Here is a 25,346-nt window from a genome sequence, read left to right as displayed (position 1 = left end):
CACTTGCTTTTGGTTAAAAAACTCAAACACAGACAGTAAATATTCAATCAGTCCTTTACATTTTTCACAATGTACTAAACACAGTTCCTGACATGGTATACTCTCATTGGAAAAGTACATACAACACTGCTCTGCTCATATTCTGAAAGTTTTTAATGCCTAAATATGAGTTTCCTTCATCTTCGTTTTGGTTACAGTTTACGGTCAGTATTCCAGACCACTTTTCCTTGCAGCAAGAAGGGTGTATTTAGTGTTAGTGTGCTTCAGCTGCTAATACTAAAAACTAGAAAGTATTGCCACCACAAAATGTTAGTTATTGACAATATATAGTCAAGGCCAAAAGTTTGCAAACACCCTAAAATGTGATCTGATACTGTGTTAGACAAATATATGAAGAAATCTGTTGAAGTGCATGCTTAATTTTGCATAATTATTTCCAAAAATCTGCACTGCATGCAGATGAGTAATACTTCACGATGTGCAATGTATTATTAATTCATCTACTTAACTAAATTTTAGCATGTTTGCACACATCTAACCATGACTCTAAATGGAGAATCTCAATCAAGCCGTAATTCATCACCTACACAATGACATTTACATTACGCTTGTGCTAAATAACCAAACAGCCAGCTAAAAAGAAATTCTCGCATCTAATAAATTAGCTTTGATAATTGTTATTTTGTAAAAGCAACATCAATGCACTGATCTGGATTGTATCTAGGTTGCTAATGGAGCATGTTTGCACTGTTGAAACCACACAGCACTTAATCTATTCTACAGCTCAGTGGAGGAACACAGTCTTGAGGGCATTCGGTCTCCATACTTCAAGAGTAGCATGTGCTCTGAATGTCTTTTATCACACACCGGTGGATAATTCATCATGGCTATCATACAGTTAACCTGAAGCAATCAGCAAAAGCTCTGAGGAAGAATCTTATCCCTGGTGAAGTGTTACATTCCCCAGATCATTAATGTTATTAGTGTCTTTCACTGTGACATTTATAAAGTGCCTCCATTTCTTGTGCTTAAAATGTTTTTTTCATTTTTTTTTCCATGCTATGTGAATTTTCCCTGCTATGATACAGGTGTCCCAATGCCCCCATGAATACACTCCAAATTAAGATATACATTTATATACATGTGGATGCCTTAGTAGAGACTGAACAGAATCAGTATATTCCACATCTTTGAAACTCCTTGGAATGGGAAAGATGATTCGGAATGGCAAGCTGGTCCTGGTGGAAGAGAGGCCTCAAAAGATGGCAGAGCACTGATTCCAGTCTTGTCTGTCTTTGGCTTCCCAGTAGCCTCCTCTGTACACGTAGCTGCTCTCACCTGTCTCTGTGTCAGTCCTTTTCTCAAACCACATTGGCTGGTACCTCTCCGCTTCTTTACCTGTCAAATCCAGGACAAAACATCTTTATTGAGATAATAGTATACTAGCCTACAGCTTTACTGCACTGTATGTACTGTATATTGAAACGCCATGAGTGTTTGTGGTTCTGTCTTGCCTTCTTCCAGTGCGAGGTTGGCTTGCGCCTCTCTCTTCCTCCTCTCCAGTCTCTGACGCTCCTCCAAACGCTGTTTCTCAGCGTTAGCTTCGTCCCACAAACCCGCCTCCATCAGCCGCTGGTCGGGCCGTAGACGGCTGTCAGTAGGAGCCACTCCATCCTCAGGCTCATTCAGAGTCAAGGCCAGAGAAGAGAAGAAATGCATGTTCTCGGCATTCTCGCTGGAATTACAGCAGACGAAACGAGAGTATAGAAAGATACGTTTACTAAACAAAATATTAAAAAGAAATATATAATTTACACATTATAAATAATAAAAATATAGCCAGATATATACAGACAGACAGACAGACAGACAGATAGATAGATAGATAGATAGATAGATAGATAGATAGATAGATAGACAGTTATAGTTTGATTCTTACGGGAGAGAGTATTTTTTCCACAATAGTTGTGGTGATCGAGTCTGATAGACAGTTTTCTGCTTTCCCTCAGATCCTCCCCAGCCGTGGCTGCTCTCTATGATCTTTGCACTTTCCATTTTATCGTCCCACGTTCCAGAGAGAATGTAGTGTGCGCTGCCTTCACCATCCGTCACAACGCCTGTTACCTGGTGACAGGACACAGACACACTCAGTACCCTGCAGAGGGCAGTAGCACACAGACTGAACAGAGGATGCACACACTGACCTTGCGGGGAACATCCCTGGAAAAATAGCTGTAAGGGGAGAATTTGAGGTGGCACGTGTCCTTGCTCCTGTGGTTCACTATTATAATGTCCCCAGACTGCATCGGGACAAAGAGTATACATTAATAATAATGACGGAGCTGCAGTGATGAGAGCAGTTGTTTGCATTAGAATACATATACAGGCTGTGCAGAATTATTAGGCACGTTGATTTTCTGATCATATTTTATTCCCAGGAACATTTTGCCAATTCCAAACCATATTAATCTTAATAACTACTATTCATTTTGTATTTAATCATGTATAAGTGATATATAATTGTTCATGAAGGCTGGAAATGAAAAATGCCTTATTTTCAGGTGTGCAGAATTATTAGGCAAGTTTTCTTTTTCAGATAAAATAAGCCAAAAAAGAGATTTAACTAAGACTGAAAAGTCAAAAATTATTAAATCCCCATGAGAAGAATGCAATACTAATGCAATACTAGAGATTGCAGTTAAGGCATGACCATTGGACAGTGAAATGCTCATTGGGTCAGCAGGGTCAGACAAAAACAGGTGGAGAAGAAAAGACACATGTTAACTGCAAAAGAATGAAGAATTAAGGTGAAGAATTAAGTGTGAAACCATCAGGAACCCTTTAGTCTTCAGCGCCACCATTTTCCAGAACTCCAACCTACCTGGAGTCTCCAGAAGAGCAAGGTGTCAGGGTCTCAGAGACTTGGGTTAGGCAAAGAATCCTAAAAAATGACCCCCCTCTTAATAAGAATCACAAGCTGAAGTGTTGTGAAATATGTGAAATAAGTGGTTTTTTTTATAGGCTTTATAGACAGACAGATTGAGAGTGACTCTTGAAGGACCAGCACCACATCCTCTTCTACCACTATTTGAAGAATTCATCTTCCAGAATACGTTTTAATAAGTTTTGTGAGTTTATTTTAAGTCCATCTCCTACCCTGAAGTCTGTTTTGCAGAGATGGACTAAAAATTAACTCACAAAACTTATTAAAACGTATTCTGGAAGATGAATTGTAAAGGGTTCCTGATGGTTTCACACTTAATTCTTCACCTTAATTCTTCATTCTTTTGCAGTTAGCATGTGTCTTTTCTTCTCCACCTGTTTTTGTCTGACCCTGCTGACCCAATGAGCATTTCACTGTCCAATGGTCATGCCTTAACTGCAATCTCTAGTATTGCATTAGTATTGCATTCTTCTCATGGGGATTTAATAATTTTTGACTTTTCAGTCTTTGTTAAATCTCTTTTTTGGCTTATTTTATCTGTAAAAGAAAACTTGCCTAATAATTCTGCACACCTGAAAATAAGACATTTTTCATTTCCAGCCTTCATGAACAATTATACTTATAAATGATTAAATACAAAATTAATAGTAGTTATTAAGATTAATATGGTTTGGAATTGGCAAAATGTTCCTGGAAATAAAATATGATCAGGAAATCAACGTGCCTAATAATTCTGCACACACTGTATATATATATATGTAATAACAGCTTCCTGTTTCCTCTGGAGTGGGAATGATGGGGTGGAAGACAGATGGAGGAGAAACGTGTCAATGGTGACTTTTCTCCAACAGATAGTGTAATGATGAGTAATGCCACACAACGTGGGAGGACTCAAACCATAAATATTACTCAAAAATGAAAAATCATAATTTAATCACCCTCATGTTGCTGCAAACCAATTATTTTTTTCTTCCATTAAACCTGATATAACATAAAATGGTACCATGTTGGATTTGAGAGCAACAATAAAGATTTTTATTGAATTTTTGAATTTTATTGAATTCATTGTACAGCTTCAGAAGACTTGGAATATGGCATTGATATCGTTAACTAAAACTACTACTAAATGTCTTTTCATTAATTGAAATAAAGCTAAATTAATACATACATATATATATATATATATATATATGATATATATATATATATATATATATATATATATATATATATATATATATGACAAAAGCACAATAAAATACTGAAACTTGAAGTAAAGAAAATATATAAATATAATAAAAAGAATTCAAAATATTCATAAGTACTATAATTGCATATTAATAATACTGATACATATACTGTCACGGTTGATTTATGGTTTCCTCTGTGTCTCGTGTCACTGTTTGTTTACATGTCTGTGAGTGTGCGCGAGTGGGCGTTGTCCCGCTCGCGTGATTGTTCAGTGCTCCAGCTGTCATCAATCACTCTCATTCCCTGTTCAGGTGCAATCCATTCCCGCTCTCCATAAATACTCATTCACCTCTCCTTTCCAGTGTCCATCCGTTGTTTGCAGTCCTGTGTGTTAGTGTTGTGCCGTCTCTTCCGGATCTGAACTTCCTGTGGATCGCGTCTTTTCTGTTTCACCGCACACGAGCACCGAGCACTGAGGATTCCACGGATTCACCGCACCCGAGCACCTCTGCACTTGACCATCGAAGTCCCTGCGAGAGTGAGCCTGATTGTCTTCCCCTGAGAGCGTCTGTTTGCCTGTTTCCTGAGAGCGTCTGTTTGCCTGTTTCCTGAGAGCGTCGGTTGCCGGTTTCCTGCGTGCAGCGGATCGCCAGTCCCCATGAGATCGTTCAGCATTGACTTTTGAGTGATATTACTTTTGTTCTTGCTGTTCGAAATAAACTCTATTTTACCTGCTATTGCTTCCAGTATTCTATCATGACAGAACGGATGGACCAAGACATGGAAGCAGCAGGGGGATCTTCAGCTTCATTGGAGGAGTTTATTCGAGTATGCATCGGCCGTATGGATGCACAGGAACGCAGCCAGGGGGAGACAGGACGAGCAATTCAGGCTCTTGCCTCGCAGGTGTCCGAGCTCACCCAGCGATTCCATCAGCTGCAACCTCCCACTGCGCCAGCACCACCAGACGCACTGGCAGTTCCCCCCACACCAGCTGTGCCTCTCTCCCAGTCGGAGCCCAGACTCCCTACTCCTGAGTCATACTCCGGTGAGCCCAACTTCTGTCGTCCATTTCTAACACGTTGCAGCATGCATTTCGCCCTACAGCCTAAGACTTTCGAGAGAGAGGAGTCGAAAGTGGCGTTCGTATTGACGCTACTGACTGGGAGAGCGGCGCTTTGGGGAACTGCCGTGTGGGAAAATCAAGACCAGTGCTGCTCCTCGTTCCAGGCGCTCGCGACGGAAATGAGGAGGGTCTTTGATCGTGCCGTCGCGGGAAGAGAGGCTGCCAGGGTGCTGGCAGAGCTACGCCAGGGAGATCGATCCGTCTCGGACTATTCCATTGAGTTCAAGACCCTGGCAGCCGAGTGTCGCTGGAACGAGGAGGCGCAGTGGGATTTATTCCTGCATGGGCTGGCCGAACGCGTCCAAAGGGAGATCTACGCCCTGGACCTGCCCCCATCACTAAACGCGCTTATTGATCTGGCCTTGAGGGTGGACGCTCGTCTATCTCGGATCGGCCAACGAACGTCACCCACCAGAGTCCGCGGCAGCGTGGAACACCAGCGGTCCAGCGGCATGGACGCGTTCGGTCCCCACGATCCCGAGCCCATGCAGGTAGGGCGAGCTCGGCTTTCCCGGGAGGAAAGAGAAAGGCGGAGATCCCAGGGCCTTTGTCTATACTGTGGTGGCGCAGGACATTTCGCTCATTGTTGTCCAGTAAAAGGCCCAGCCCGACAGTAAGTATGAGGCTACTGTCGGGTGGGATCTCCGCAGAAAAGACCTCATCCACTTCCACCATCCTCCCGGTAAGACTGAGATGGTCAACTCACGATCACCACTGCAAGGCACTTATTGACTCGGGGGCCGAAGGTAACTTTATGGATTACAGTTTTGCTTTACAGTTTCATATTCCCCTCCGAACACTCCCTCAGACCATCACTGTAAACGCATTAAATGGACACACACTACCAGCCATCTCTCAAGTCACTGAGAGCCTCACACTCATCACATCTGGAAATCACGCTGAGACCATTTCATTCTACATCATGGACTCCCACCTCACACCCATCGTTTTAGGACACCCCTGGTTAAGTTTGCATAACCCCCGTATTGACTGGAAACACAGGACCATATCGGCTTGGAGCACTGAGTGTCATAATTCGTGTCTAGTGTCTGCTTGTTCTGTTGTTTCTGTCCCTGTGTTGCAGGAGGAAGCAGTGGATTTGTCAAACGTGCCCGTAGAGTACCACGACCTAAGGGAAGTGTTCAGTAAGTCAAGGGCTGCTTCTCTCCCTCCGCATCGTCCCTATGACTGTGCAATAGATTTACTGCCAGGTAAGTCTCCGCCCAAGGGCAAGATTTATTCACTCTCGGTTCCGGAGAGAGAGGCTATGGAGAAATATATTTCTGATTCTCTAGCAACCGGGTTCATTCGGCCTTCCTCTTCTCCAGCGGGGGCGGGGTTCTTTTTTGTGGGGAAGAAGGACGGCTCTCTGCGACCTTGCATTGACTACCGAGGGTTGAATAACATCACGGTAAAGAACACCTATCCTTTGCCATTGATGTCTTCAGCCTTCGAGAGGTTGCAGGGAGCGTCACTCTTCACAAAATTGGACTTACGTAATGCTTATCATTTGGTCCGCATCAGGAAGGGGGATGAATGGAAGACTGCTTTTAACACCCCTAGGGGGCACTTTGAATATTTGGTTATGCCGTTTGGTTTATCCAATAGTCCCGCAGTCTTCCAGGCACTCGTCAATGATGTGTTGCGAGACATGATCGATCAATTCATATATGTTTACCTGGATGACATATTGATTTTTTCTTCGTCTCTCCAGGAACATGTGCAGCATGTTCGACGAGTGCTTCAACGATTGCTAGAGAATGGGCTTTTTGTCAAGGCGGAGAAATGCGTTTTCCATGCACAGTCGGTTCCTTTTTTGGGACACATCGTGTCGGTTGAAGGTATGCGTATGGATCCTGACAAAGTTAAGGCTGTGGTAGAGTGGCCAATCCCAGATTCCCGCAAGGCCCTGCAGCGGTTTCTGGGATTCGCCAACTTCTATCGGCGGTTTATTCGCAACTTTGGCCAACTAGCCGCACCTCTGACCGCACTGACCTCCCCCAAAACTACGTTCAGGTGGTCAGACGCAGCTGAGGCTGCGTTTGCCAAACTAAAGAGCCGCTTTGTTTCAGCTCCCATCTTAATCGCCCCTGATACTTCACGTCAGTTTGTGGTGGAGGTCGATGCGTCAGAGGTGGGGGTAGGCGCAGTTCTTTCCCAACGCTCTCCTTCAGACGACAAGATGCATCCTTGCGCGTTTTTGTCACATCGTTTATCTCCTGCCGAACGTAATTATGACATTGGTAACCGAGAGTTGTTGGCGGTCAAGTTAGCTTTGGAGGAATGGCGTCACTGGTTGGAGGAATCTTATCGTCTGGACAGACCACAAGAATCTGGAGTATATTAGAACCGCCAAAAGATTGAACTCCAGGCAGGCCCGGTGGGCACTTTTTTTCGGTCGTTTCGATTTTACTCTTTCGTATCGTCCGGGGTCCAAAAACATCAAACCCGATTCTTTGTCGCGTATTTTTGATCGTCCCGAACACGAACCTACTCCCGAGCGCATTTTTCCAGAGACCCTAATTATCTCTTCGCTCACATGGGAGGTCGAATCGAAGGTCAAGAAGGCCTTGGAAGGGGTAACGCCCCCGATCCGGTGCCCACCTAACCGCTTATTTGTGCCGGAGGGATTACGATCAGACGTTATCCAGTGGGGTCATTGCTCTAAACTAGCCTGTCATCCAGGGGTGAGTCGTACTATCTCCTTAGTTAAGCAGCGATTCTGGTGGCCACTTATGGCTCGTGATGTTCACAGTTTTGTTTTGGCTTGCTCTAGTTGTGCCACTGGTAAGTCATCCAATCGACCCCCAGATGGGTTACTTCAACCGCTGTCGGTGCCTTCGAGACCCTGGTCCCACATCGCTCTAGATTTTATAACCGCCCTCCCACCCTCCCAGGGTAACACGGTAGTTTTAACCGTGGTGGACCGGTTCTCGAAGGCGGCCCACTTTATTCCCTTGCCCAAATTGCCTTCAGCCAAGGAGACAGCGGTGGCAGTCGTAGACCACGTCTTTCGGTTACATGGCCTCCCGACAGACGTGGTTTCGGACAGGGGACCCCAATTTGTGTCCAAATTCTGGCGAGAGTTTTGTAAGTTGCTGGGGGCGACGGTCAGTCTGTCCTCTGGGTTCCATCCCCAGAGCAATGGTCAAACTGAGAGAGCCAACCAGGATCTGGAAAGAACACTACGATGTTTGGTCTCCAGGAATCCTTCCTCTTGGTGTCAACAACTTTCTATGGTGGAGTACGCCCACAATACGTTGCCAGTGTCATCCACGGGCCGGTCTCCGTTTGAGTGTAGTGTAGGGTACCAACCACCTGTTTTTCCTAGTACGGAATCCGAAGTCGCGGTCTCCTCCGCCCACGCCTTCATCCAGAGGTGTCACCGTACTTGGACGAGAGCCCGGGAGACACTCCTCCAAGTGCGGGAGCGCACCAAGGCCAAGGCCGATCGCCACCGGTCAAGGCCTCCTGTATACGTCGTCGGTTCCAAAGTGTGGCTTTCTACCAAGAACATTCCTCTCCGCTCCGTTTCGAATAAATTAGCTCCCAAATTTATTGGCCCGTTTTCTGTCACCAAGATTGTTAGTCCGGTGGCAGTCCGCCTCAACCTTCCTCCGGCGTACAGGAGAATTCATCCGGTTTTCCACGTTTCAAAGATAAAGCCCGTGTTTTTTTCACGTATTAATCCGCCAGTCCCGGTTCCCCCACCGCCGCGGCTCGTAGACGGGGAACCATCCTATTCGGTCCGTCGCATCCTGGATTCTAGGCGGAGGGGACGCGGGTTCCAGTACTTGGTGGATTGGGAAGGTTACGGTCCGGAGGAGAGAAGTTGGGTTCCTGCTCGTGACATCCTGGATCACTCCCTTATCGATGATTACAATCGACAGGTAAGGGGGTCTGGGAATGCCGTGAGGCATTCCTAGGAGAGGGGGTACTGTCACGGTTGATTTATGCACTGTTTCCTCTGTGTCTCGTGTCACTGTTTGTTTACATGTCTGTGAGTGTGCGCGAGTGGGCGTTGTCCCGCTCGCGTGATTGTTCAGTGCTCCAGCTGTCATCAATCACTCTCATTCCCTGTTCAGGTGCAATCCATTCCCGCTCTCCATAAATACTCATTCACCTCTCCTTTCCAGTGTCCATCCGTTGTTTGCAGTCCTGTGTGTTAGTGTTGTGCCGTCTCTTCCGGATCTGAACTTCCTGTGGATCGCGTCTTTTCTGTTTCACCGCACACGAGCACCGAGCACTGAGGATTCCACGGATTCACCGCACCCGAGCACCTCTGCACTTGACCATCGAAGTCCCTGCGAGAGTGAGCCTGATTGTCTTCCCCTGAGAGCGTCTGTTTGCCTGTTTCCTGAGAGCGTCTGTTTGCCTGTTTCCTGAGAGCGTCGGTTGCCGGTTTCCTGCGTGCAGCGGATCGCCAGTCCCCATGAGATCGTTCAGCATTGACTTTTGAGTGATATTACTTTTGTTCTTGCTGTTCGAAATAAACTCTATTTTACCTGCTATTGCTTCCAGTATTCTATCATGACATATACAGTATATGGATTACTTTAATGATACTTTCATGGTGATTTTGGATTTGGAACGACATTAAAGTGAGCGTAATACATAGAAGAGTAAAACAGAAGAGTAATACGTACACATAACAAATTCAGAAAAAATAAGAGAACACCGATCACGTACTTGGTCAATCCATAGTTTGCCCACGATGATGTTGTGCACAGTGGAGGTCACCTTGCTCCACACATAGTGATTCCCACTGGCGTGGAACTTAAGGTGAATGTTGCCTACAGAGAGCAAACAGAGGCATTATGAGCAAATTATAGCATGAGAAGGAGAAATGTACCTGGAAATGAAAGTCAACGAGGTTGATTCGCTCTAAAAACAGTTCGGAGCTGTAAAAATAGAAACCATTCCACAAATGAAATTTTCCTTTGAAGTAACGTTTACCAGGAAGCAGCACATCTATATATACATTTGCATGTGCACAAAGTGAATCTAGGTAACAAGTATTTTAATAAAAAAAAATGTAATGTGATCACTTTTAAAACGTTTATAGAGTTTACATATTATTACTGTTTTGTTCTGCTTTATATTCCCTCAAGGTAATCAAGGTTTTAAGGTAACTCTGGATTGATAGAAAAGTGGAAACTATTCAATAGTTTTGAGTGTGTGATGATGTGAATGTCCTTGAGAGGCGACACATAGCTCATGATGGATCACCTAGCGGCATGATGGAGATGTATTTGCCACGAAATTTGCTGTCAATGGTGATCTCCTGCCACAAGGTCCAGCCTCGCTGCGATATCACATGATGGGCAGCCGCCGGTGGGTGATGACTTATCTGAGAGAGAGAGAGAGAGAGAGAGAGAGAGAGAGAGAGAGAGAGAGAGAATCAGTGTGTGTGGAATCACTGACAATATTGGGAAATATTACAATTTAAAATAACTGTTTTATATTGTAATATATTTTAAAATGTAATTTATTCCTGTGATCAAAGCTGAATTTTCTGCATCATTACTCCAGTCTTCAGTGTCACATGATCCTTCAGAAATCAGTCTAATATGATGATTTGATGATCAAGAACATTTACAATCAATGTTGAAAACAGTTGTGCTGCTTAATATTTTTGTGGAAACTTTGATCAAATAGAAAGTTCAAAAGAACAGCATTTATCTGAAATAGAAATCTTTTGTAAAATTATAAATGTCTTTACTGTCACGTTCAGTTATCAATTTAATGTATCCTTGCTGAATAAAAGTATTAATTTCTTTAAAAAAAAATTCTACTTATCTACTGAACTAAGGTGCATAATAAGGATTTATTTACAAAGTATTATCAATAATATTATTATTATCCTCATTTCTGATTTATTCAATTAATAATTAAATGAATATTTGTGCATTATGAGTGTGGTTTCGGACCTGTTCACAAATGGAGCGGTATCCGTACTCCTCCACGCGGTCCAGCTCATAGGTCTCTCCCAGCAGAGGGTTGAAGGGTTTCCCTGTGCGGTGGATGGTGGTTGAATAGGACGAGACGGAGAAGGCAGAAACCAGACACATCTGCTCCAGAGAGGAGTCGCAGCGTGCCGCCCGGTCCAGGAGCTCGCTGTATTCAAGATCCTCCGTCAAACGCTGCAGCATCGACAGCGGCTCGTTGAAGTTCACCTGGAAGTGAGGATTCAGACGCATGCAAATCCCTGTGAAGATTCAGATATCGACAGCTACACAACACACCAGATCTGAGACTCCTCTTACAGGCATGGGGATCTTGGAGAGCTCCTTGCCAATGCAGTTCTTCATGATGCTCCACAGGTTCAGGGAGTAGTTGGGCTTATCTGGGATGCGACAGCGTCTGCCTCTGCGCAAGTAGCTACCAGAACTGTCCTGTAAACACAGAGAAAACACTCTAGTGAGCAAACACAAGGGACAGTTCACCCAAAAATGAAAATTCTGTCATCATTTACATCATCATCTTTTTTGCCGTTGCTAACCCATAAGGCTTTCTTTCATCTTAAGAACACAAATGAAGATATTTTTAATTAAATCTGAGATATCTGTCTCTCCGTTGAAATCATCTTCACCAAGAAATTGAGATATAAATCCAATGTCACATGATCCTTCAGAAATCATTCTAATATGCAGAGATTTGATGCTCAAAAAACATTTCTTTTAATTATCAATGTTGAAAACAGTTGTACTGCTTCATATTTTTGTGGAAACCATTATACATTTTTTCAGGATTCTTCGATGAAATAAAAATATTTTGTGACATTATACAGTTGTAATCAAAATGATTCAACCCCCACTGCAAATCAGGTTTATTGGCAAAATGTAGAGACTTTCAGCTGTTTGCAATGAACAAATCAAACAAACGTAATTAAAATAGCTCAACACAACAAATGTTTCAAGTGGTTTCCCCAAATTCAATGGAAAATGCAACATTCATTCTTCCTCCAGACATACCACTGATACATAGGGCTGAAAAGTTCTAGTTTTGCTTTAACGCTCCACAGAACAGAATCCCAAAACTTCTGTGGCTTATTTACGTCATTTTGAGCAAACTTTTCTTGTGCTTTTGGGTCAGTAGTGGTGTATGTCTTGGAGTTCTAGCATGCGTTTAGTACATTTAGTGCCTTCGCTATCTTTTTGTATCCTATTCCTTGTTTGTGAAGGGCGATGATATCTTCTAACTTTTTGAACCATTCTTTTGACTTATTTTTGACCATATTTCTAACATGCAGTCAAACGTGATACTCAACAAGCCTAGCCAGTTCAGATATTTCATGTGTTCTAGCTCAAGCACACCTGGTGAAACTAATGAAGCCCTTGATTAGTTGCATCAGATGTGCTTGAGACAACACCTGTTTTGTAGATTTGTGCTGTTGTGAGGGATTCAATTCAGGGGGTTGAATAATTTTGAGACTGCAGAAGTCAATAAAAGTTGCATTTTCAGTTGAATTTGGGGAAACCACTTGAAACATTTGTTGTGTTGAGCTATTTCAATTACTTTTGTTTGATTTGTTCATTACAAACAACTACAAACATTTGTTTGATTACAACTGTAAATATCTTTACTGTTGCTTTTGATAAATGCAATAAAAGTATTAATTTCTTATGTATAAAGTATTATTATTAATATTATTATATTCAATATAATATTATGAACTGTCCCTCCACTGAAAGCCTATTCACCCACTTTGACGCTTCAAACCGTTCATAAAGAGATCATTTAAAAAATCCATATGAATTGAGCAGTTTAGTCCAAATTTTCTGAAGAGACAATCGCTTTATATGATGAGCAGATTGAATTTAGGCTTTTATTCTCTATGAAGTTTTTAGAGCATCAAAGTGGTAGTTGTGTACACTGTCAATGGAGGGACAGAAAGATATTTGATTTCATTAAAAATGGCTTCTTTTGTGTTTCGATTCGAAGATGAACAAAAGGCTTATGGGTTTGGAATGACATGAGGGTAAGTAAACGATAACCGAATTTTCATTTTTGGGTAAACTAACTCTTTAATTAAGATATTTAACATTATTTGGCATGTGTGGTTTAGTTTGGATATGTTATGATTAAACAAAAGCCCAAACCTACATTGTCGCCCTGGCTCCAATTACTGGATAAACTTCCACTTGTCACGCTCTGGTTACTGCTCAAGTGTCTGAGAGACACACAGAGAAACACAAGAGAAGGATGAAATGGAAGATCATTATTCAGGTACATTAGTGCCTGAATAGATAACACATAAATGCTGAAAAACAATTTGTTGCTTAATGGCATTATTATACCAAATAGAATTCATTTATTTTGGCAAAGAACTGCCCATTTATACAGGGAAAGGCCATCTAACTGACATGAAAAACCACAATTCATTTTGTTTTTACACGCCACTTAGGGGTAGGTACATCTGAAATTGATGACACTTAAAAAATATTCAAATAATAGTGCAGCAGTTTCAGTGCACAAATGATAATTATCTGAAAAAGCTAAAACAATTGTGTAAATTGTGAAGATTATTCTAAGTGAGCTAGTAAAACCTGGGCACTCTGACTTCCAGAAATTGTGAACAGTCAGCCAATCAAATCTGATCTTGTTATTTTATCAAGCTCTTTTCCTTTTATATGCATCAGATGGTCAGTGATTTGATTGTGGGTGTGTGTCTGGTTCAGTGAGTAAAAGCCATCAACTATATGATCTATATATGAACCTGTGCTGTGAGTGATCCTCTGCAGGCACTGTGATGAAGGCTGGAGAATCTTCCATGGCATCAAAGAACTCTATGTCTTCATTCTCTTCACTGGATTCCCCCTCCGGTGTTCGCTCTGCCTCTTCTGAAGAGCAACACATGGACAATCTCACTTAGTGCTAGGTGAGCATTATTACAAATGCAGTTTTATAATAAAGATAGAAATATTTACACTACCATTCAAAAGTTTGGGTCATTAAGATTTTTAATGTTTTGGAAAAACGTTCACCAAGACTGCAGTTATTTGACCAAAAATACAGTAAAAACAATAGTATTGTGAAATATTATTGCAATTTAAAATAACTGTTTTCTATTCTATTTGTACTTTTTGGAGCATGACGACCAAAGTTTACTCTTCACGCTCATTATAGAGAAAAGGTAGCTTGGACATTCTGCAAAACGACTCCTTTTGTGCTCGATGGAAGAAAAAAGTCAAAAAGTCTCACTATTGTGTGTACTGGGCGCTTCCCTCCAGGCTCTCTCCAGATTGTTGTGCTGTTTGGCTAGCTGCTCGATGGTCTCCTCCAGGTGGTGGCGCTGTTCCCTTTCATACTGCAGCGCACGCTGCCACCGCCGGCTGTGAGTCTCCGCTAGATCCACAAAGTCCTGGCAGGCCTGATCCAAAAACCAATCATTTAGATTCATCATTCATTTAATTTCGTTTAGTATGCAGAGTCAACTGTAAGACTCACATTGATCATAGCATTGGAAGTGATGCGGAAGAGAGTGGCTCGCTCGTTCACGGTCTTCAGTTTATCGGCGCCGTCGGTGGGGGTTCGCAGGTCCTCTAGTTCACTGAGGGAGCGCTGGAGGGCGGCACCGTGCTTCCCTATGAGCTCATTGCAGGTGCTGAGGTCTTCAAGCTTGCTGGCCAGAGTCTTGAGCGCCCCCTGGATCAGAGCCCGATCCGGCTGGGCTAGTGGACCCTCGTCACCAGAGTCATCTGCAGAAAAGAGATAAATGGAGAGACAGACGGAAAATTAATGAGAAGATGTTATAAGTGAAGTAAAGCTAGTCGCAGCCTCATTTTCATTTGCATCAATTTACAATTTGCAGGCGGATGTCCATTGACAGCAGAGGATGTGCAGGCATGCCTAAAAGGGGTGGCCGATATGACCAAAATCTATATATCATGAGTAATTTTATTTCACGATAACATTATTTTAACGTTATTTTAGCTTTAAATTAGGTTTTTATGACATCTACATTTTTTATACCATTGAAAAACCATGATTCTTGTGATCAATTTCAATATCGCAAAAAACTACCAGCCATTACTACCATTTTTTATACAAGTATAAAAAATAACTTTCAAGATTACTAAAGACAAGTAAACAGTGATAAAAAAGAACAAAGAAATGAATTAAATTGATATAGACCTATCTGAAAAACGTTAAGCTCTAGAAATAAGAAATACTACATATATTGTATAAAGTATGTATAAAAAACATAGTCTTTTACTATTTTCCTCACATAGTAAAAAATGAGTCTTAAAATATATTGCAGCATTTACATTTTAGAAATGGGTTCCTTGCCAGGGGATCATCATATTTGGGGGTCCTTGGCATTCAACAAATTTGATTTCCATTGTAAGTGAATTTCTGCATCCATTTTTTTTTTTTTTTTTTTTTGCAAATTAAGGGATGATTCAAAATGTCTTCTTGTGGTAATCGAAAGTATAACACATTCCTTTAAATAAGTGAAGTTATTGTGTGTTATGGTGTTCTGCAGCCAACAGAGATGATCAAATTTACCGCAGTACTACAGGCTGAACTAAAATAAGTTTATAAATAGCACAGACGTGGCGCTGGAGGGGTCTGATGTGACAGCTGAGAATTTACGCAGTCCTTTTGTGGAGGTCTTTTCAATTACAAGCGTGTTTTTCAGCTAAGCTTTAAATGGATGCTGAGAAATGACCACAGAGATGGACCGAGGAGATGGCCGTCGGAGACAGCAAGAAAGAGAGAAAGACAACATGTTCAAACAGAACGAAAGCAACAAAGACGCAATCAGAGGGAGAAATATCCAGATTTAGATGTCACTGGAGAGTTGAAGGACATCACCATTGAATGTGGGCAGTTGGTGATGGAATGAGCGAGTGTGAAAGAGAGGCGTCATAATAACCAACAACCCATTCAAACACCAGATTTCTGTGAATGAACATGGTTACCATGGAAACTAGGAGACGGCTATTTTTAGAAGCTATAAAGAGAATGAAAAGCCCAAAGGGGCTAATGCGTCTCGCTTTGCCTACTCTCTCACACAACATGGCCATCACTCACTGGCAAACAGACGAGGGCAGGCTGTAAATCACCTCTTGTCTTGTGTGACGCAAGACATTTTTGGAAGTACTTGCTTGTAGGAGCCTGAGGCAGATACACAGAGATGAGCAATTACATGCTGGCACACTGTTCACTGAATCTGTACATCAGTGAATGGAGATCAGATGGGTAGAAGTGTGACCTTTAAATGACCTGCTGCTCCCTGATCAGATCATCAGGTGATGTACCGTCATTATGATTATATGTATATGTGTATGTGTACATATACTCACTGCTGTTCAAAAGTTTGGGCTCAGTAAGGTTTTAAAAAAATTATAATAATAATACTCATTTAGCAGCACATTAAAACAAAACTGACAGTAAAGACATTTATAATGTTGTTTTTTATTTCAAATAAATGCTGTTCTTGTGACCTTTCTATTCACCAAAGTTTTTTTTATTTTATTTATTTTTTTGTTTTTTTATCACAGTTTCCACAAAAATATTAAGCAGCACAACTGTTTCAACATTGATAATAATCAGAAATGTTTCTTGAGCATCAAATCATCATATCAGAAGGATTTCTGAAGTTCAGCTTTGATCACAGGAATAAATTATGTTTTAACATAATTAAAATAGAAAACAGTTCTTTTAAATTCAAATAAATGCAGCCTTGGTGCGTATAAGAAAACATTTAAAAAAGCATAAAAATATTGCATAATTAATAATATATTAATAATATATCTGTAAGCTTAACAGCTCTAAAATAAACACAAAAAATTAATTTCCAACCATTTACATAGCAACTTTTCATATTACTGCAATAATAAAAATAGTAATAATAATGAATATCAATGTTTTGTTTTTGTTTTTCATTGTAGTATTATTATATAGTATTAGTATTATCTGATTAATTAGTTTTATATAAAAGCAAGACATTTAAATAAAACAATAATTACTAGGTACTAAAAACAATCTGTATCTTATCGGCCATATCTTTTAAAAAAAATATCTATAAAAAAATTATAAAATAATAATATATTAATGCATGTCCTTGCAACATACAATAAAAAACTGGTGTAGGATTTACTTTGAAACACTTTTCACTTTTCAGTAAATTTCACAAATAGTAACAAAGAAATGGCAAGTATTGAATTAAACGTAATTTTTAAGTAGGAAGGCTGAAATAGTATTTTCTTGTAAAACATACTCCAATAAACTTTGTTTTATTTCCAATTTCAAAAACTATATTACTATTCCTATACTCCTGTTTTGAACAAATAGAGGTCAACAAAGCACCTTTTGTTACAAATACTTTTATTTATTAGTATTCTCATTAGTATTCTTGTTGAGTTCATACTGTTGAGACTCTCTTTGTTCTTTGTTCATGCAACTTTTTTTTTTTTTTACATTTGTTAGAACTTTTTGCAAGTTGGATTTTTTTTACAGTGCCGAATCGCAGCTGCAAAGATTATATGATTCAATCTTTCCATCCAAACTGCATCTAAGCCAAAGCATCTTAAACCCAATCCAAGCAAAATATTGCAATTTTATGCTTGCCAAGAAAACAATGGGGAAAAGTGGATTAGTGTGGATGTCTAGAGAGCAGAATGAAAGAGGAGAGAGCGAGAACTCCTCCAGTCTGTTGAGACACATAAAGATGATGACTCCTGCCTGCCATCAGAGCGAGACCTGAAGGAGGGATTCGGGGGAATTAAACTCGCTCAGCCTCGGTGGGCGTAAGAGGAAAAGCACCAGCGCTGGAGAACAAAACAAAGATCAGCTTCCCCTGACCTGCTGGAGAGAGACGAGTGACTCATCCCTGACTAACCACCACACCTAACATGGAAGATTCAAAGTGTGGACCAACATCAATGGAGGCGCAGCAAAGGAAAGCCTAGAACGATCTTCGAAAAGTTCACTGGCTGTCTGACTATCCAGTTTGGCCCATCAGCCTGCATACTTTGCATCACAGATAATCTGATTTGCACAGTTGTGTTGTAAGTTTCTCACAGTAGTGTACAGTAATGAGGTGCTGACAAACCAGACTTAAAGTAACTTAGGAGTTTTGACACCAAGAACATGCTACCAACGCCCTGACAAACACAAGCAACACTGCACATTTTATTCAAAAAATGTAAAAATGTAGTTATAAATGCAGGCTATACCGCATATCATGCTGTTATGAAGTCAAACATGGGCTCAATTGGTTCCCGATGCAAATCCTGAGATTTAGCTGTAAGCGCTAATTTGTAATGTATTTGGCCCACGAAAGAGCAAGTGAACACATGCGAACATCAAGTTGACTGATAGGAATTGACTGATACAGTAGCCACAATGTGCTTCAGAGCATCTATAAAAATAGACTCATTCCTGTAACTGATCATAAAAAGGTACTGCATTTTTAACTTTAAAAAAATCAAGGCTGAATAAGGATGTAAAACAGACCATTCCATCAAATTTTAAGTAGTACTCGAATAAAACACTGGCTAAAAAACATCTATGAACTCTGGATTTATTTTCCACTAAACAAGAGACATGTTTTTGCATTAATGCCATTCAAGCATATGTATTTATAGTTTGTCCTACCTTTTCTCAACAGGATTGAATCGCTGATAAATACGATGATAAGATGATCAAATGTTATTGAATGCAAGCGTGAAGCAGCGTTCCCTCTCGGTCACCTTCCAAGCTTCCCTCCCATCCCTCGCGCTCCTGTTTTCCTTCTCGCCCTCCCTCTTTCCCCTCACATTCTCCATCCTGCACAGTGGGCGGAGCTATCATGCTCGTCATTTCATTCAGTAGCAGATGAGATGGTCCAAACGGGAAGGTGTTGCAGCATGCATATTAATCACATTTGGGGATAAAAGAGGCTCGTGTAAAAGCAATAATGTAGGAGTCGTCGAAAACAGTCAAAATGATCTGTGCATTTAAAATATCAAAGATATTTCACTTAAAATGTATGTTTTCTCAGGCTGGGAGTATTAATTTTTGTTAAGAAAAAACAACAACAGAATTCTGAGGATAGAAATAAAAAAAAAAGTAAGACGTGCACTGCATTATTTAATTTCAAATGAAACCTGTCAATTAAATGTAACACACACATAAAAACACATTTAAAATAGAATATTTATGAGTAAATAATAATTACTTTGTATATAATTGTGGATTTATAAATACTTTAAATATGAAAGGAAAAACAAGCTTAAAAATCACAAACAATGCTACCCCCTAGTGGCATTTGGCTAAAAAATATATAAAAGAAATAAATAATAGAAAAGGCACAAAGTTTTGCCTTAAATGATAAAGGGGATAAACAAGGTGTTTATTATACAAAACATTTTTTAGGGATATACAAGTGTGAGACTAAATGATGTTTTCTGTAGGAAATAATTTGACTGTGCATTCATGTTCACAGCCTTTACATCTGAGATTAGATCTGCAATCAATCATTTCTACAGAACTTGCACTGCTAAAATGAAAAATGAAATTCATGTTTAGTTCTATTATATACGACACCAGCGGACAACAATATTCCGTTTATCATAAGCAGTTTTGCCGTCTGCTCGAGCTCTTTAAAGCAGGATGGATTATGATTGGCTGTCATGTTTTTATCGTTCATCAGCTGGAAACAATCATTCTGAAAGTGATTCCAAGGACATCGTTTCTCTGTGCCTTTATGGTCATAGAACTATATTGTTATCGTTATCATTATAAATATCTTTCTTGGTCTGAACGGGCCTTAAAGGTTATGAGAAGATAAGAATGCAGACCTGTTTAAAAATAATGTATATGGCTGAGATTGATGTACAGGGTGGGCCATTTATATGGATACACCGTAATAACATGGGAATGGTTGGTGATATTAAAGTCCTGTTTGTGGCACATTAGTATATGTGAGGGGGCAAACTCCTCAAGATGGGTGGTGTGTACTAATATATACTAATGTGCCACAAACAGGACTTTAATATCACCAACCATTCCCATGTTATTACGGTGTATCCATATAAATGGCCCACCCTGTATTATTAAAGCCTGAAGAACAAGAAAGATTATTGAAACAATAACAATAGAATATGTGCACACTCCTCATTCTTTATTATGAATGTATTTTACACATTTTTTAATATAAGAAATGTAAGAAAAATATGTAAGAAAAATAGCCATATTTATAACTTTATAAACTGTATTCACGGGCATCCGGTAACCGCCGTACACGAGTGTAGTTCTGTCGGAAGAGTGACCCCTGACCCGACGCATGACGTATTGATGAAAGTGGAAGCGCAAAGGACAGAGCAAAACAAAACACCCGTCATGAATTAGAAGTCTAAAATTAGAATTTTTCAAGAGAAATGTTGGAGGAGCTTGAGTTTGTTTCCCAGCGTCTACTCTCACCTAAGCTTACGCTACTCCTACATCCTACGTCATGCGTCGGGTCAGAGGTCACTCTTCCACCGGAACTAGACTTGTGTACGGCTGAAGCCAGTGGTTTTAGCTTATAAAGTTATAAATATGGATATTTGTCTAACAAAATCATATCGCTTTATTTCAGGGGGTTCCTTTATTAACCCCCTGGAGCCGTACGGATTTACTTTTATGATGGATGGATGCACTTTTTTGGGCTTCAAAATCTCAAGTGACCATTCACTCATATCATAAAGCTTGGAAGAGCCAGGATATTTTTTAATATAACACGGATAGTGTTTGGCTGAAAGAAGAGAGTCATATACACCTAGGATGGCTTGAGGATGAGTATATTATGGGATAATAAAACATTTTGGGTGAACTATCCCTTTAAATGCTCGAGCTCTTTAAAGCAGGATGGGTTCTGATTGGCACTCAATGTTTTTATCATCAGCTGGAAAAAAGAGTTCTGAAAGTGATTCCAGTGACATTGTTTCTTTGTACCGTTACCGTTATAGGTGTGGTGTGAGTGAACTCTGCTTTCTTTTATATAAAGAACGATTTTTAGAACTATATCTTTATCGTTAACGTTAGTTATCGTCCTTGGTGTGAATGGGCCTTTATAAGCTAATTCACACTGCACCGACAGACGTAGACAAACGCCGTTGGGTTTTACCAGTGTGTCGGGTCTGTGTGTTACCAGTCGCCGTCTACCGGCTCTCTTTTCCGTCGACTGAACATGATTGAATATTGTTCTTGGAATGTCTGAGAAGTGACGTGCTGTAATCTAGTGACTGACGGCGACAATCAGTGTGAATTGGCCTTATGAAGTGCATCCTGGGATGCTTTTCATTGGCACTGTGACAGGACTCACCTGAGTGGGGCATCATTTGAGTGGCGTTTGCTTTGGCCTGTTGCAGAGCAGAAACCCAGCGCTGACACTCCCCCTCTGTATAGGCCTTCAGGTGGTAGCTCCGCCCCCCACTTGTCAACACGAAGTGATAGGTGTCGCCCATCTCTATGTGCACCGTCGCCAAGGTAATCGTGCCTCGGCAGGTGTGTGCCATTTCTGCTTGAGTCCTAAAGACAAATTCACACGATGACATGGGTTAAAGGAGCAACTAGCTGAAAGTAATTTGACACGAGTCACACCATCACAAACACACCCATATACTAGTGATAGACTGATATATCAGCCAGACTGATTAACTAACATAACAGTGTCAGTTCCAACATCTACCAGCAGCCTTGTCAATCGTTCATGCGCATTTTCTATGCAAATAATTATGAATTAATTTATACTTGAGTAATTATTGTGTAAAATATATTTTTCAAGTGTATTATTATGTGAGAATTTATTATTGTGAATAATTATGCTGTAAAAATATTTTATTTTGTATAATTGTATTTTTCTTTTTTTTTTTGAGTTTTATTATTGTATTATTATGAGTGAACTTATTATTTTGAGTAATTATGCTGTAAAACAATTTACTTTTATTGGGGAATTTATTATTGTGGATAATTATGCGATAAAAATAATAATTTACTTTTATTATTGGAGAAATTATTTTTGAGGGTAATTATTGTGTAAAAATAATTTATTTTTTATTTATTTTATTATTATAAGTGAATTTATTATTGTGCGTGCATATGCTGTAAAACAATTTACTTTTATTATTTCATTATTATGAGTGAATTTATTATTGTGAGTAATTATTGTTTAAACATTATCATTTACTTTTATTATTATTGGGGAATTTATTATTGTGGGTAATTATTATGTAAAAAATAATAACTTAGTTTTATTATTTTATTATTATAAGTGAATTTATTATTATGATTAATTATGTTATAAAACATAATCTAGTTGTATTACTTTATTATTATGAGTGAATGTATTATTTTGAGTAAAATAATTTTTAAATAATTTTATTATAATTAGTGAATTTATTATTGTGAGTAATTACTGAGTAAAACAATTATTTATTTTTATGATTTTATTATTATGAGTGAATTTATTATTGTGAGTAATTATGTTGTAAAACAATTTATTTTTTATTATTTTATTATTATTGGTGACTTTATTATTGTAAGTAATTATTGTGTAAATATAAGCATTACGTACTGTATTGCAGTCTTTTTTTTTATTATCTCATTTTCTATTACATTGTATTTGATCTTATTTGTATTCGATTATTGGTACCCTGCTCACATCAGCATTGCCGTTAGACACTGAAAGTACCAGACTGACAGACAGATATTACATGCTGGCTGCAATAAATAACTGCAGGATTTCTAAGTCCATAAATGCAGAATCAGAGCCTCGTTAATATCAAATCCAGATACACTGCAGTAGCAAGACATACTGCATTACTGCTGCATTACAGTCACACTTGAGTACAAGCTGAAGGGTACAAAAACAATTATCATAATGAGGATACTAATGTTAATAGCGTTAAAAATACAATATGCTAAACACCAATGATTTTTAATTCTGGATAACAGAATGTCCCAAAGGTCTGTAGTGAAATTAAAGCTGCAGTCCGTAGTTTTTCCTCTTTGTCGCCATCTCTGTTCGAAATCTGCAATTATTCACGGAATTATCAACTTTACGTGGGCTGTGCCTCCGCACGGCACAGCGCGGATGAATCCAATGTTTTGAGGAGAATGTGCGGCTGTCAGTCGCCGCGCCGGTGTGGATCCTGGCATTCACAATCACAGATTCTACTTTTTGGAAGTATGACCAAGGATTTCACCGGAAAATGTAGTCTGAACAAGTAAGTAACATCCATTTTTGTTCTGACCAACTAAGGGGAAAAAATTATTAAATCTAACGATCGCTTATCATATCACGTCAAACCGTGCAAATTATACTTTGTTCTCAAATTGTTAATGTTAACAACATCAGCATTGCGTGACTACATTTAATGCCCTTCCGATATTATCCTTGTTTTCGCATGGGCCGGTTGCAGTCTCTTTTTTTCTGTAGCCACTCCGAAGTCTTTTGCATTACAACGGGTGAATCTCCAGTTGTCACTGGTGATTGTCGTTTGAACCTTTCTGGATCAGCCATCAAATTGATAAGTGTAATTATATCAAGTGCTGTGAGAAAAGGCTATAAATCTCCACCTCCAACATCCTCACACGCAATATAGCCTACTAGCCGAGACTCCTTCTTTATGTGGACTGTACAGATGTGACGTAATGACGCAAAGACATGCTCGAATTTCCCGTGGAAATCCACCAGTACCACTGGAGTTAAAAACATTATTACAAGCTTACCGTTTTGAATCGAGCTTGAAGTGGAACAACAGTAAAGGCAAGGCAAGCATATAGTTTTGAACACTGGCTGGTTATGTACTTGCTCAAACATTTATTTTGGATAATTTTCAACCCAAAAAAGTTACGGTCTGCAGCTTTAAGTCAAATGTACTGGAATTGAGCATTTAAACTGCTGTATAGAGATGGACAGATGTCCCAATGAAGCACAATTTGTTCTTTGAAACATTCTCAGATCATGCTGGAGAAAATGACCATCGGGTTCTACACAAACTTGAGGAGTTCATGCCTCTTAAAAGAGACACCAAATACAAAGATATTCTGAAATTCATGACCCTTTTTTTTTACTTAAGTGGATACACTGATAATATTTTTAAAGCACAATTTTGTAAATGAGAAAACAGAGGTATTATCACTAGTGTTCTAAGACCCCACTGCATATAAATACACTGTATAATGTGTATTAAATAGTGTTTTTCTGTTAGGCCCTTGCAGAAGCGTGGAAACTTGATCTAGGCTAGTTGCTTCAGATGTCCCCATTACTAATTATAAACAGGAGAGGCATTGTTGCTGCATGGATGGACAGCTAAGAAATGACTTGTGCTGTGGCTGTAACCTGCGGTGCCCACAGGTAAGAGGCCTTTTAATTCAAACTTCTGCGCAACTCTACCTCAGTTAAAAGTCAGATAATGTACGTACCGTGGCCGGTGAAAGGGGTGACACAGCAAAGTCACGCGCGCCGAGAGTCTCGAGCGCTCCTCGTGCGCATCAACTGAAACGCAGTGCACGTACCTGTAATAAGACAGGAGGCCGTTACTCAGGACGAACCACCGGCGCTGGTAGCCCTTCAGGTAGTTGGTCCATTTAAAAAGCCATCCTTTATAAGTGTCCGGGCCGGGACCCTGCACACCTGAAGGAGACGGAAGGGTCCGCACCACCAGTTCGGTCATATTGAGCGTTATCCGCGGGGGGTCCGCGCGCGCTGCTGCTGTCTCTCTCACCGCTGCGGATCGCGCGCCAGACACCTCACCTGCCTTCGCATGTATGCAACACGTTTAGGGCATGAGCGAGGAGTCAAATTTGCGGTCACTGCGAGGAGAGGCGGCGCTTCTGAGATATGATGATGGAAAACTGATGCTACTGGGGGAACCAACACAGTGGATGACGTAGATGCCTCGCGGACGCACAGACCGCTCAGAATCTGCCATATGACGTAAAGACATTAGTGAGGAGAGCGGATGCGAGGATGCACAGGCTTTTAAAAGCTCAAGCATAGGCTATGCATCCCGGGATAAGCTTGACAATGCAGGGCTTCATCCGATATCGATTAGATTCTTGATCCATGCATTAAGGCATTTGGTGTTGCAAAGTCACGCGGTGTTT

At 40.2% G+C, this 25,346-nt stretch overlaps 1 protein-coding gene across 2 annotated transcripts; it reads right to left on the bottom strand.

The window, feature by feature from the left end:
* Nucleotides 1-38: 38 nt before the first annotated feature.
* Nucleotides 39-25,105, bottom strand: osbp2a (oxysterol binding protein 2a). Of its 2 annotated transcripts, none has more exons than XM_084105130.1 (14): nucleotides 24,756-25,105; nucleotides 21,559-21,764; nucleotides 14,712-14,962; nucleotides 14,466-14,634; nucleotides 13,981-14,104; nucleotides 13,368-13,434; nucleotides 11,528-11,656; nucleotides 11,192-11,437; nucleotides 10,491-10,611; nucleotides 9,951-10,054; nucleotides 2,205-2,300; nucleotides 1,940-2,124; nucleotides 1,515-1,735; nucleotides 39-1,398 (listed from the first exon to the last, which is right to left on the bottom strand). In XM_084105130.1, exons 1-14 carry the CDS (start codon nucleotides 24,911-24,913, stop codon nucleotides 1,256-1,258), a joined length of 2,220 nt encoding a protein of 739 aa, XP_083961256.1. In that variant the 5' UTR covers nucleotides 24,914-25,105; the 3' UTR covers nucleotides 39-1,255. The 2 variants fall into 2 exon arrangements, with proteins under 2 accessions (XP_083961256.1, XP_083961255.1); XM_084105129.1 differs by having other exon boundaries at nucleotides 24,663-25,056.
* Between the last annotated feature and the right edge of the window lie 241 nt (nucleotides 25,106-25,346).

This window comes from Abramis brama (genome assembly GCF_963993115.1).
Source record: "Abramis brama genome assembly, chromosome: 25".
Lineage (NCBI taxonomy): Eukaryota > Metazoa > Chordata > Actinopteri > Cypriniformes > Leuciscidae > Abramis > Abramis brama.
This window is presented reverse-complemented; position numbering and strand designations above follow the sequence as displayed.

Bases quoted from the DNA above. Each gene is read 5' to 3' on its own strand.
- osbp2a (XM_084105129.1), bottom strand. From the start codon at position 24,913: ATGACCGAACTGGTGGTGCGGACCCTTCCGTCTCCTTCAGGTGTGCAG. The intron at 14,105-14,465 runs GTGAGACTTTTT...GTTGCTCTTCAG, and splicing joins AGCGCCCAGTACACACAATA to AAGAGGCAGAGCGAACACCG. The intron at 10,612-11,191 runs GTCCGAAACCAC...TCTCTCTCTCAG, and splicing joins ACCGCTCCATTTGTGAACAG to ATAAGTCATCACCCACCGGC.